This window comes from Lemur catta, chromosome 23 (assembly GCF_020740605.2).
Source record: "Lemur catta isolate mLemCat1 chromosome 23, mLemCat1.pri, whole genome shotgun sequence".
NCBI classification, from domain to species: Eukaryota; Metazoa; Chordata; class Mammalia; order Primates; family Lemuridae; genus Lemur; species Lemur catta.
In genome coordinates this window covers 10,778,706-10,792,964 of record NC_059150.1, presented here as the reverse complement: position 1 = coordinate 10,792,964, position 14,259 = coordinate 10,778,706, and the positions used below count along the sequence as shown (strand labels likewise).

The 14,259-nt window shown below is 38.0% G+C and overlaps 2 protein-coding genes across 3 annotated transcripts in view; one reads left to right on the top strand and one right to left on the bottom strand.

The window, feature by feature from the left end:
- Window positions 1-5,447, bottom strand: part of DTL (denticleless E3 ubiquitin protein ligase homolog) — a 46,220-nt gene extending 40,773 nt beyond the window's left edge. The window contains exon 1 of the mRNA XM_045536461.1: window positions 5,184-5,447. Coding sequence (XP_045392417.1) covers window positions 5,184-5,235 — 52 coding nt within the window. The 5' untranslated portion in view covers window positions 5,236-5,447. The remainder of the gene's footprint in view (window positions 1-5,183) is intronic.
- Window positions 5,448-5,468: 21 nt separating this feature from the next.
- Window positions 5,469-14,259, top strand: part of INTS7 (integrator complex subunit 7) — a 44,877-nt gene continuing 36,086 nt past the window's right edge. The window contains exons 1-5 of one of the 2 annotated variants that reach the window (XM_045536460.1): window positions 5,699-5,787; window positions 8,176-8,364; window positions 9,984-10,113; window positions 10,928-11,074; window positions 13,184-13,321. In XM_045536460.1, coding sequence (XP_045392416.1) covers window positions 13,185-13,321 — 137 coding nt within the window. In that variant the 5' untranslated portion in view covers window positions 5,699-5,787; window positions 8,176-8,364; window positions 9,984-10,113; window positions 10,928-11,074; window position 13,184. Of the gene's footprint in view, window positions 5,788-8,175; window positions 8,365-9,983; window positions 10,114-10,927; window positions 11,075-13,183; window positions 13,322-14,259 lie in introns of both variants that reach the window. The other variant, XM_045536459.1, reaches the window with a different exon arrangement.

Sequence of the window (14,259 nt, the reverse complement as noted above, 5' to 3'; positions counted from 1 at the left end):
ATCCTGCCTGGGAACGTGATTCACCCCTTTGTCCAGAGTATCCATGCTGTATATGCTTCCTGCCCTTTTGTCATCTGCCATATAGTCAGAAGGTCAATAGCTGTCTAATGTTATGTCACGGTGCTGTATACCTACGTCATTCTCCTCACATCATCCCATCACATGGGCATTGCACCATCCTACATCATCATAAGGGTAAGGACAATACAATAAGATATTTTGAGAGAGAGACAGACCATATTCATATAACTTTTATTATAGCATATTGTATTATAGTACAATTATAACAATATACTATAATTAGGCACTCTTACTGTGCCTAAATTATAAATTAAACCTTATCATAGGTATGCGTACGTATAGGAAAAAACATAGCATATATAAGGTTCTGTACACACTGGGGGTTTGAGGCACACGTTGGGGGCCTTGGAACATATCCCCTGAGGATAAGGAGGTACTAATGTACTCAGCTTCCATAGACAGTCATGTGCCACAAACATTTTGGTCATTAAAGGACCACATATGATGGTGGTCCCATAAGATTATAATGCAATTGAAAAATTCCCATCACCTAGTGACAGCTTGATAATCCTTACCCTGGGTAGGCATAGGCTAATGTGCGTATTTGTGTCTTAGTCTTTAACAAAAAAGGTTAAAAAATTTAAATAAAAAAATTGAAAATAGATAAAAGCTTATAAAGATATAAAGAAGAAATATTTTTGTATAGCTGTACAATGTGTTTATATCTTAAGCTAAGTGTTATTATAAAAAAGTTACAGAAAATTAAGATATTTATAATGCAAAAAAAGTTTTAATAAGCTAAGGTTAATTTATTGTTGAAGAAAAAAATTTTAATAAATTTAGCCTAAATGTAGAGTGTTTGTAAAGTCTGTAGTAGTGTATAGTAATATCCTAGGCCTTCACATTCACTCACCACTCACTCAAGGACTCACCTAGAGCAACTCCCAGTCCTATAAGCTCCATGTGCAGTAAGTGCCCCATACAGGTGTACCATTTTTTATCTTTTATGCCATATTTTAACTGTATTTTTTCTATGTTGAGATATGTTTAGATACATAAATACTTATCATTGTGTTACAGTTGCCTGCAGTACTCAGTACATGAGGTATAGGTTTGTAGCCTAGGAGCAATAGGCTATACTATATAGCCTAATCTATACCATTTAGGTTGTGTAAGTACACTCTATGATGTCTGCACAATTTCTCAGAATGTATCTCTATCATTAACGGATACATGACTGTATATGTATTTCTAAAACTGATCTAAGAAACTGATCTGTCCAAGAAGTCCCCTCCCCTTTCATCACTTCCTTTCTTCCAGTTTACAAAGGAAAGGTGTTCCCATGTCCTAATCTCAACCCTCCCATGGATCCAAAGTATAAACTCTTGGGTATCAATTAAATATTTTTAAACAAAAAGTTTCTGGAACCTCAACTAAGAGATAATTGGACAATTCCTTTAATAAAGGCACCATACACACCCAAATTCATCTCTTTAAAAGTTGTACTTTCAATAAAATTTTACTTTTTGCTTAACTATTTATTGAAATTAGTAGTCTATATTGTTTTTATCAATTGTATACTACTAATAATTGTAACGATAATTCAATCCAGAAGAAAGTTTAAACAATTGGAGTCTTATAATGACAGAAAATAGCAATATGAATATATTCTTTGACGCAGAAAGGATAAAAGAACTTTCAAGCATAAAATTAAATTACATTAGGAAAAATTCTGTGGGAGAAATGAAATAGAAATAAGGTCAAGAGGAAAAAGCAACTATGTAGAATGTCCAGCAGTTAAGAGTTTGTTCTTATTTTTTTTAAAAATGGATGATGTGATTATCCAACCACTATTATATTCACATTCTATTAGAAAAGAATGATTGTAGCATTTTTAAAATGTCAATATTCACGATATAACCCGAAAATTATATTCTTTGCATCTGTTAAAAATTATAAATACTTTTAGATACCAATTTAAAAATACACAGAAAAGTAAATAATCAGATTTCCATTTTATTTTTTTTAGAAACAGTCTCACTCTGTTGCCCAGGCTGGAGTGCAGTGGCCCCATTATAGCTCACTGTATCCTTGAATTTCTGGGCTCAAGTGGTCCTCCTGCCTCAGCCTTCCCAGTAACTGGGACTATAGGCACATGTCATCACATTTTAAACATTAAAAAAAAAAGTTTTAATTTTTTTGTAGAAACAAAGATTCACTATGTTGCCCAGACTGCTCTCCAATTCCTGGCCTCAAGCAATGCTCCCACCTTGGCTCCCCAAAGTACTGGGATTATAGGTGTGAGCCACTGTGCCTGGCCCAGATTTCCATTTTAAAAAGATCATTGGCAGCAGTGTGGAAAATAAACTGGAGAGAGAGAGAAACTAAGAGGCCATTTGGGAGACTTGTTATGTAGCCCAGACAAGAAAATAATAGGGCCAAACCTAGGGAAATGGAATAGTAAGAACAGAACAGATCCAAGAGGCAGAATCAGAGGGGATGAAGAGGAGAGGATGGATTCTAGAGATCTTAAGGAAACTTTTTGTACGTGTAATAGTGAGGAAGATGAAGGAGTCTTTTTGATTGATTCTAGGTTTCTGTTAGGAATACTGGTTGAATATAATGGGGCCGCTCCCTAAAACAGGCAATATACCAGGTTTTGGGGAAAAGTGAGTTCAGTTTTGGGCATGAGTTTGACATGCTTATGGGACTAAAGGTGAAGACCAACCACAGCTTTTATAAAAAATGGACCTAAAGTACAGCAGGTCCTTGAATAAGATCATTTCACTGAATGTCATTTTGTTAAACTACTGATGAGAAAATCAATTCCTGGTTATGGCCAGTCTCTGTTGAGTTTGCATGTTCTCCCCATGTCTGTGTGGGTTTTTTTCCGAGTACTCTGGTTTCCTCTCACATCCCAAAGATGGGCATGTTAGGTTCCTTGGCATGTCTACATGATCCCAGCGTGAGTGTTGGTTATATGTGTGAGTGCTCCCTGCAATGGGATGGCGTACTGTCTAGGGCTGGCTCCTGCCTTACACCCTAAGCTGCCAGGATAGGCTATGGGCACCCACGACCCAGAACCAAAATAAGGGTATCAGAAAATGAACGAGTAAATACAAATAATTGTAAAACAAAAATTCATAAAGTATACAATAATCATACAAATGCACAAAATAAACAATGTGGTACAAAAGGGTTCAGCAAGCTGCCATATCTGTGATTGCTTTTGAACTGTGTGGTGGTAGAAGGTGCTCCTTACAATTTTCCCTTTGCAAACATTTATTCCTTGATTTAATCCATCACCACTACAACCATTGTACTCATTCATTCACCAAAACTGGAGTAAATAATTATCTTACTTGTTTTTAACAATCTTTCTTAAATGTATGTATGGTTCACATTTATTTCAATGTTTAATATTAGAAGTGTTTTGGGTCTCTATTTAGAAGGTAGGTGGTGTTTTTGCGACCAGAAATATGTCATTGGAACTTAACTCTTATTTATAGCAATTAGTCTATGGTTGTAAAATTAGTTTTATTATACATTGTTCTGTTGTTTGTTTTAAGTAGCAGTTTCCAAGAACCTATCACCAATGTTAAGTGAGGACTTACTGTACAGGAAATGGAAGGTTGTAGGTAGTAGAGGAAGAAGCCCTGATTATGATCATCCTTGGGAGTAGGGAGACGAAAAGGGGCCAAGGATGGAACACTAACATTGAGGGGAAGTGAGAAGATGGTAATCTAGATTTCAGTGGGAAACATATAATAATGAATGAATTTCAGTGCCTATTGCATAATAATGAATATTTGTGCATAGAAGAGAGGGAGGGGGAAAAGTAAACAGATGGAATGGAGAACTGGGAGAAAATCTGTCACAAAATAGAAGCTGAACAGCTTCCCCCAGGACACACAAATAATAAGGAGTAGAGCTATTAATTAAAACCCCAGCAGTTTAACTCCTAAGACAAAGCTCTCAACTGATACTGTGCATACTGCCACTCATGACACAGAAGGCAGAGAATTTACTCAGGCAAAGTCCTAGGGTAGACAGAAAGAGGAGCATTTGTAGGGAGTATAATAACAAAATTATCTAACAAGGAAGTAAGGATGGTATGAAGTTTTAGATTAGGCGCAGGAAGTTGAGGGACTACTCCTCAGTCTCCTTCTTCAACATCCTTTCCTAGACCTACTCCTTAAACATAAAAATTCCCTGCTCTTTTGTTTTGTTTTCCATGTGGTTTCATTGGGAAGAAGGATCTCTGGATATAGACGACCTTTAAATGAGTAGGATTTCATTTCTGTCCAAGGTTAGTCTGAGTAGTTAACTCCTTTATCAAAAACTTATCAAAAAGTTTCAAACCTAAACTCAAATCTCTTAACTGCCAATGTTTTAACACAGGAACATAAGGAACTGTAGAAAATAAATCGGATTTCTACATACTAACACGGGAATATGTCCGATTTATACCATTAAAGTGAAAAACAAAACATTTTGATCGCATTTCTGAAAATAATAGATTTACCTCTGGCATCAAAAAAACATCTGGAATAATATACTTCTATCTATTAACAGTGGACATTTCTGGGGGATGTGGTTATGAGCCTAATTCACTCTATAATTTAGAAGTTTTATGACCATGTAGTCATGTGGGGGGAGGAGATTTTGACCCTGCAAGAAACAGATGTCCTGTCTTCTCCGCTTGACCGAGTTCCTTAACAGCGGTCATATTCACTGGCGTATCGCAGCAAACAGGAGGGCTCATTAAGGTTCTACAACAAGCGAACGAATTAATCAAATATGAGTCTCGATGACCTCACGTAACTGTCGAGAGAAACAGAGCAACACACACACACAAATGCATGCCATTTCCAGCTAACGCGCAGTATAGACACAAGCTGCAACGGGCTTCGGAGGCCAGTGAAGTCAGCGTCCTTCCTTTCTTCGGCCTACACTACGACTTAAAAAGCCCGATTACGATCAAAAGTGTCCCGAAGGAAAGAAAGTATAGCTTTCTTCAGTAGTTCACTAATTCACCGTTCCGCTGTGAGAACTCGGCGGCTGGGAAACAGAATTGGAGTCGGCCGTGGTCGGAGGCGGCGTGTGTTTGGGGGGGAGGTGAATCCCGCCAGCCGCGAGCAGCGGTTGGGACCGTTACTCACCACTCCTCGGGACGCCGAGCCGGGGCTGGCGGAGCACCGAACTGAAGAGCATCTGGGCCAGAGGAAAAAGCTCAGCGGAGAAAAAAAAGCCGTGGAAATGCCCCCAAGACCCGCAGAAATCGTAACTTCCACCCCTTACACCACGACTCGTTATTGCCTCCAACTCCCGCCACTGTAAGCCCCGGCCGCCAAACTCCGCGCCAAACTGATGTCACGCTCCCTGATTGGCTCCCGGCGCGGCGTCCGGGCGCTTTAGAGTCACTTCCCCTTTCGTGTCCCCGCCTCCTTTTCTCCCAGCCGCGGGAACCCGGCGTCCCGGAGCTCCCAGAGCGCCTGCGCGGGGGGCCGCAGAAGGGCTGGCGAACCGCGGGGTGAGCAGGGCGCATGCGCAACACGGCTTGACAGCGCGGGGAGGAAAAAAATCCGCGAGAAGGCGGCGGGGGAAGATGGCGGTTCTGGGGCCCAGTTTGCAATCTTTCTGATCAGGCTAGACGCGTAACCGTTCGGGTCATGGCATCAAACTCAACTAAGTCTTTCCTGGCAGATGCCGGCTATGGAGAACAGGAACTGGATGCTAACTCTGCCCTTATGGAATTGGACAAAGGTATTCAAAAGAGCGGGCTGCGCGGGCGAGTCGCATGGTGGGACAAGTGGCGCCACCAGGTGGTGGTCGCCTCACTAGAGGCCCGGAAAGCGCATGCGCGTAGCTTCGGTGGGCGGGGAGTGCCCGTGCTGTTGCTGGGGATAGGGCTTTGGCCGCAGCGAGAGGTTGCAAAGATGATTGCAGGAGAATTCAGGATTGCCGGCTTGGCCGTGCACCAGCTGAACAAGTGGGAACTCTAGTGAGAGGCCCGTTTTGACCATCTGAGGGCACAATCTCCTGCTTTTCCAAGCAGTGAAAGCGGCTGGCAGGTTTCTAAAAACCCTGCATTGAAATTGTGAAATTATTTTTGAGTCCGTTCAGTTGAGACCAGGTCTTCATCAAGTGTTGAATAACATTCTTGCACCGACTTTATAGCGACTCATTTCATTTCCGTCGCTCTCTTCCCTGCAGGTTACACGGCAGGTTAAATACGACCAAGACCATACGCAAAGCATGGTCCCTGCTCATTCTCTGTAGACAAGTTCCATGAGGTCTGTTTTCTTAGAGAGGGCAGCTTGGTGTAGACGGAACTTTGGGGTCACACTGAGTTAAATTACAGTTCCGTTAATTTTGTGATTATGGGGAAGTCACCTAACTTCACCTAGCGTCGACTTGTGTCTGCAAAGTGAGTACTGTACCACTAAACTGGGAAAATTGTTGTATTAAGAGAGATATTGGGATGCAAAAGAAGCATTTACCTTCCTTCTTCTGTATGGATTTGGGAGGCAACGCAGAAATTTGTCGGTAAAAAACTCGAGTATTAATATGAAACTTTTGTTTCAGTGTGCCCTGAGATTTTTGTTGTATGGGGGAAACATTTTGTCAGGTGATACACACTTAAATCTTGATTAACTATAGCCAATGTAGAATGTATGGAGAATTGGATTAGAAGTCAGAAGGATCTGTCTTTAAGTGCACTTTGAACCATTTCCCAGGTTTCTGACTTGGACATGTCTATTAACTTTTGGGGGACTCTCTTGTTTTTTAACCTATAAATATTTTTAGTGGGTTTGTCTAGATAAGAGTTTCTCAGACTTTTTAAAAAGCTTTTACCTCCTTTTGATCAACGTAAAAATGTCACTGTACTCCAGTGGTGTAGTCCTTTGGTTGAGTCACAGTATCTTAATGCCTCCCCATCAGCCAAATTAATGATGTTGAGCTTTTCTTTCTCTTACCAAATCTATAGGCTTTTTCTCCTCTGAATTATAAAAGTATGATATTAAATGTATTTTTTAAAGCACTGCATAATCTTTTTCGCCCCATTGTGATACATTCCTTGCTTATTGCCCAGTGAGAGTTGCAGGTCTGGATAAAATCTAATATCCCTACCCGGACATTTTCTTTTCTTTTCTTTTTTATCATCTAAAGTATGATCATACTACCTGGACATTTTCTACCACTCTGGTCCAGCTGAGTTTGTCCCATGCTGACAGTAGGATAGTGGTTGTAGAACAGGGATCAGGATGGGGCACTAAAGAAAAAAGAAATCTAGAATTGTTTAATGCCTAAAATTTTGCGATTTTAAGAAAAAAACAGTTTTTCCTTTTTAGAGAAAAGTTGAAATGGAAATATTTCATATCTGTAAGAAATAAATCTAGTGTCAAGCCTGGATACAAAGTAAGTGATCATGTTCAATCCTAGCAATACCCTGGGTATTTTACAAATGGGTCTTAGGCTTGAAAAGATAATTTGTACAAAACAAGAACAAAACTCTTATTCTTTTTCACCTTAGCTGAGTGTGGTGGCATGTGGCTGACTTGAGCGGCTGAGGCAGCAGGATTGGTTGAGCCCAAGTGTCTGAGGCTGCAGTAAACTGTGGACATACTACTGTACTCCAGCCTGGGCAACAGAGTGAGACTCTGTCTCAAAAAAAAAAAAATAATAATCTCTGGAAAAGAAAACAGTGGCTTGGACCAGGGTGATGACAATGAAAATGTGTGTAGCGCTGAGATTCTGGGTGTATTTTAAAGGTAAAGCCAACAAGATTTGCCAGTGTATTGAATGAGGATGTGAGAGTGAGTGGTCAAGAAAACTTACAGGTTTTTGGTCTCAGCTACTGGAAGGATGTATGTTTTGCCATTTAGCAAGAGTGTGCAAATCCAGTCAGTTTGAGACAAGTTAAATTTGAGATGTCTCTTAGACATCCAAATGCAGATACGTAGGCAATTAGGCATAAGATGTGACCCTTGAACTCTAGTCTAAACAAGTATTTGTGGCACTGATGTCCTTTGAAACACACTTGGGAAATGCTGCTGTTTATAACCTGTTATATATTTATAACCTCTTGCATTTTGTTCTGAGCCTTTTGAGTAAGCATGGCAGTAAGCTGATTGTTTCTGATGTCTATAGGAACAAATATGGATGTTATTTTGAAGCTGACTCGATTCCATTCCTTCAAGATATAGTTAGTAACAGGAAAACAACCATTCATATGATGGCCATTCATTCATTCAACAAATGTTTACTGACCACCTGCATTGTATTAGGCACTGTACTCAGACTTGGTGAACAATACAGCCTTAAGGAGCTTGTGCACATGTGAGTAGACACATGGGGCTAGATCAAATATGGCTGGCTTTGTTGGTCAGGACAAGAAGTTGGATTTTATGCAGGGTGCAATGGGAAGATGTAGAAACTATAAGCTGATAGCCATGCTGACTAAGCTTCTGTGAAGACAGCATATATAAGCAAGTTAAGTGTCATAATCAAATACGTTACAACTTACATTTATCTGACACATCTCCTGATATAGATAATTATTACTATACACAATTGGCATTAGAAAGGACACATCTCACATAAATTACTCTAATATAACTTTTTCACTAATATAACTTCATTGTCTAAATATTTTTAAAATTTTTCTCCCATACTTTATTTGTATATATTCATGGGGTACAAGTATAATTTTGCTACGTTGATATAGTGCATTTTGGTGAAGTCAGGGCCTGTAGTGCATATATCACTGAACCAACCCACGAAGCAACCTCCCATCGTCCACCACCCTCCACCCCTCCAAGTCTCCATTGTCCACCCGTTGTTCATCGTTCTACACTCTGCTTCCATGTGTACACATTATTTAGCTCCCACTTGTAAGTGAGAACATGTAGTATTTGTCATTCTGTGTTCTGTGTCCGAGTTGTTTCACTTAAGATAATGGCCTCCAGTTCCATCCATGTTGCTGCAAAAGACAGGATTTCATCTTTTTTTTACAGCTGAATAGTAGTCCTTTGTGTATATGTACCACATTTTATTTATCCAATTCTCTGTTGTCTAAACATTTTTAAATCAGCTGATGGGAAGTTGTTCTGATAATCTGGGAAAGCTTATGCAATATCTCCTTCACCTTGGGAGAAGAGGGGTCTCTCTTAAATGACATCACTCAGCCTATATGCTTTGTGCAACGGTGGCCTTTGAAAGATGAGGTGAAAGCAATGGGGAGGAGAGAGTGGTGACTCTCATTCCCTTTCTTGAAACTGCTGCATGGGGAATGGAGGAAATGTAGGGTGTGGAGTTGCTACTAGAGGTGCTTAATGCTTTGTGGATACCTAGTTTTTCTAGAATCACATGTTAAAAAGATTATACTTTCCACATTGAATTATGTTGGTACCTTTGTTAGATTGTTGATTTGAGAACTGTCTTCTTTCCTAATAGAAACATTCAATGTTACAAATGTTCCTTGAAGCACTACTCTAGTTGCATCCCATAGATTGTGCTTTCATTTTCATTCAGTTCAAAATAGTTTTCTAATTATCCTTATTTCTTCTTTCACCTATGTATTATTTAAAAGTGCATCGTTTAGATATTTTTCTCTTATGATTTCTAATTTAATTCCATGTCTTTAGAGAACATACATTGTATGATTTCCATCCTTTTAAATTTGTTGAGGTTTATTTTATGGCCTTAAATATTTTTAATCAAATCTTAACCTTTTAAAAAATTGCTTCATTTTCATTATTATCTGTCTAAAAGTGGCAGTTTCGAAATTACTGTTTTATATACCATTTTTATTTTTAAAAGGATAATCATGTACAGTTGTACTTTACCTAATTGTTAAGAATGATTGTTGCTTTACTGTGTAATAAGTTGGTGTTTCCTATTTTTGCTTTGTAGCCACAAATTTGTAAGCTGCTCTCCCCTCTCTATACTTTTCATAGGTCTAAGATCTGGCAAACTTGGTGAACAATGTGAAGCAGTTGTTCGCTTTCCCAGACTTTTTCAGAAGTATCCATTCCCTATTCTCATCAATTCTGCATTCCTGAAGTTAGCTGATGTTTTCAGAGTTGGGTAAGTCTTTTTGAAGCCTCATTGTCCTTAAGGACTTTGTTCAGGTTTCTTTGTTTTATATTGTGGTCTTTTTCTTTTTGCCTTTTAGGACTTCTCCATGGTTAATTACTATGTTAGTGGATACACATGACTATACAGAGCACTCTAATGTGAGATTTAATGACATTTTAAACAAAAATGAAGGGTATAATTTTAGAGAATACTTCTTTGGGCAACAAGATAAAATTAAGACAACCTTAATATATTACTGTATATTTCCGAAAAATCTGTGGCTTTGTACAGGGTTGTTTTGAGAAGTTTCTGATTTAATTTAATAACTTATAACATGAGATGCATGGCTGTGAAGTACTGAAACATGTAAGCGCTGAATGAATGTCCATTTCCTTTTTTCTCTCCGTACTATTCCCTCTCCTACCTCTTTCTACCATTCTCCTGCACTCATATGCTCATATATACACAAAGTCAGATTTGAGAAAGAAAAAAAGTTGTAGAGTTAGCACAAGACAAGAGAAAGACCATGATCTCCTGGCCTTGGATTTGATGATTTGAGGAGATTTATTTCTCCGGGGCTTTTCCTTGTGTCACCACCATTTCGGTGACTTGCGGCCGGACTGCAGGCATAGCTAACTGCTTATGCTTAACGTCTACCTAATGCACAAACTTTAGGTAACTCTTTTAGTGGTGAGTCAAATAATGATAAGATTGAAAAACATTAGCCTGTCACTAACATTTAATATCATTAGTGTTGCTTTGGTCCCTAATTAAATATTACTTTCTAAAGTGGCCTAATTTATTTTATCTCTGGTTTTCCTAGAAACAATTTCCTGAGACTGTGTGTTCTTAAAGTTACCCAACAAAGTGAGAAGCATTTGGAGAAGATTCTAAATGTGGATGAGTTTGTGAAGAGGATTTTCTCTGTGATTCATAGTAATGATCCTGTGGCAAGAGCCATCACACTCCGGTAGATGGTTTTGCTATAAATGATTCACTATAAGATGATTTGAGTTGTAATTATGTACAAAAAAGCAATATATTTACTTTTTTCATTTTGAATATTAAGGAGTTGTTTTGGTTTTTTGACTAAGATTCAATGCAAAATATGATAACCATCCCAATCTCTAAGTGCTTTTCAGTTAACATCTATAGTACCGTTTTGGTTGTAAACTGTTGTCTAACTTGTGTTTGAAACATTTCTCTGTGTAGGTGGGTGTTCTGATCAAATAACTTGGTGGATCTTAATATAGCTTAGGCTCAGCTCATTGTGAACTTTTGCCTTCCTAACCTTGTTCTTATTGTTTTCTGTCAATTTTCCGTATTGTCCCTTGGGTATGTGGTCATTTCTGTATGTGATAATTTATATTTGAACTCACTGGAGAACACCAGATATAACCATTGTAGTGTAGTTTCTTTAGCGTTTCCTTTTCTTTCTTGGCATTCCTTAAAAAATTTCATTTTTTTAGAATTTCATTTTGTAAGCCTTATACTCAGTTTGGACCATATTCTCCTTTTAGCTTTGCCATTTATAGAATCATACGTATAATTTTTGGATTTGTTTTGAAATTTACTTTCCTAAATTATAGGGTTCATTTCTGACTTACCCTTTACCCAGACAGTTCTCTCATTAACCAGGAAGTCTAGGATGTCCCTTCTTCCCTGAGTTTCCTTTTTTCTACATAAGGAATCAGTTCTTCTTTCTTGTTCAGAATTAAGTACTTTTGTCGTTCTTCTTCCTTTTGAGTGACAAAATTATAAACATCATGGGATATTTTAAAGTCAGTTAATTGATTTTTATCTTTTAAAAGCTATATTCAACAGAACGGAATTGAAATTTAAGATGTTTTTATCCTCTGCTTCAATAAATTAACCTATAGGAATTTTTCAATAAATCAGTTTTAAAAGCTGGTGAATCTATGTGTGCAGATGATTATAGTATCATTTTGGTAAAATGAAAAATTGGAAAAATTGTGTCTATCAAAATAGAAATAGTATGTTTTGTATTAATTCATTTTTGTCAGTTAATACCAATATATATGTTGATATAGGCTCAGAAAAAGATCTGGAGGAGCATATACTGTTAACAGTGATTATTTTTGGCCGGAGTCACTGGGTTATGGACCGCAAGAGACCTTTCCATATGGTTTTGTAATGTTTGAATTGTTTTCCACAAATTTTAACATGCATTTTAATATATTTAGCCCCAAGCTAAACATGTCATTTTAAAATGTGTTTGTTGACAAATCATACTTTTTCTTACAAAATGAAAGTAGTGAAATATATAGTGTGTGTCATTTGTTTAATGACCTGTCACATTGGAAAGTTTACTTAGGATGTTGACTTTGAAGAAGGTTATCATTGTGGGAACATTGTAGATTTTGTTTATTGCAGTGTTTTGCAGGTTTCCAAAATCTATGCCATTCTGCTGGGAGGATATTTCAAGCTGTATTTTCTGTAGTTTACAAATAATAGTTTTTTTCCTTTTCTTTAAATTTATAATTTTATTATAAGTGCACTATATTTTCCAAACTATACCTTCCTCAACGTTGCAGATTCTGGTATGGGCCCCAGGGACATCCTATATCTCTGTTCTCTTGATGTTGAGGACAGATTTAAAAATCATCATACCAGTGTTTACTGATGTGGAAAAAACGATTGTGGGAAGTCATACTTTTTTTGACTTAGTGGGTCTGCTTAATAGAAAACATGTATCCTTAATGCTTTGCAAAAATGAACTTCTTTATGTAACATTGGAAAATTGATATTTCAGTGCTTTAATAATTCAGAAGTTTCTTTTCTGGGCCCTGTTTGGTACTTGGGATATATTTCAAGATGATTTTTAAAATCTTTGCTTGTGTTAGGTAAGCCATTTTAATTTTCTGACATATTGAAGTACGTAAAAGTATTCAGAATTTGAGTCACTGCTTGACACCTCAAAGTTATGCTTTATTAACCTGAGATTTATAGAATTACCCACAAACTTTTGTTTAGGTAATGTAGCTTTGCTTTGCCCCTTCTTTTCCTGACCTTGAGTTTAATGTATTTCCATTCTTCCTGGGCTTCTCTGCTTCTATAGGATGTTGGGAAGTCTGGCATCCATAATTCCCGAGAGGAAGAATGCTCACCACAGTATTCGTCAGAGTTTGGATTCACATGATAATGTAGAAGTCGAAGCTGCTGTTTTTGCTGCTGCAAACTTCTCTGCACAGTCAAAGTAAGCATGGGCCTTTTAGTAATTTGGCTTCCCAAGAAAAGTCTTTGAAGGAATAACTGATCAATGCATTAATATATAAACACTAAGGGATACAGGAAAATGCAAATGGGCAAAGTGTATTTTCCAAGAAGGTTTATATCATATTGGGGAAAGAAGACTTCAATACATAAAATAGAAAGTTTAAGTACAAATGTTGGCATTACTTATAAATGAAATGAGTTTCCAGAAGGACAGAGTCAGCGTAGATTAAAGTAGTTGGGGAAGGTTTCACTGGGTAGCAGAAGCTTTGTCCACCGAGGAGCCTTTCCCAAACATATGTTTGTAATACGGGCAGTCCCCAGGTTACGGATGGACGGTCTGCCTTACAGTGTTTCGTACTTACAAATGGACACCCAAGCCTCCCCATAAGGATTATTTATAATTAAATAATAATTAAGGAACTAGTTTCTTCCACACATATAAACAAACCGGCATGGCATAGGTGGTTTGTTGATGCAGCATCTTGGCCTGAGCAGCGAGTCTCATTGTCATACAGTCATACGATCACCTATGCACAGCGTCACTTCCGTCTGCACTTTTTTATTCAATTTTATGAGTCTGTGTTTACCCTTATGACCATACCTTCAAAATGAAAATGCACTACAAGTCCAGGTGAGCCTGCAGCAAAGAGAAAGGTGATTACAAGGGAAACAAAAGTAGAAATAATTAAGGGTACAACACTTAGCTTAAAACGCAAACACATTGTACAGCTATACAAAGATATTTTTCTTTTTTTTTGAGACAGGGTCTCACTGTGTTGCCCAGGCTGGAGTGCAGTAGTATGTCCATAGTTTACTGCAGCCTCTGACACCTGGGCTCAGCCAATCCTCCTGCCTCAGCCTCTCAAGTAGCTTGGACTACAGGCACATGCCACCACGCTCAGCTAATTTTTTTTTAAT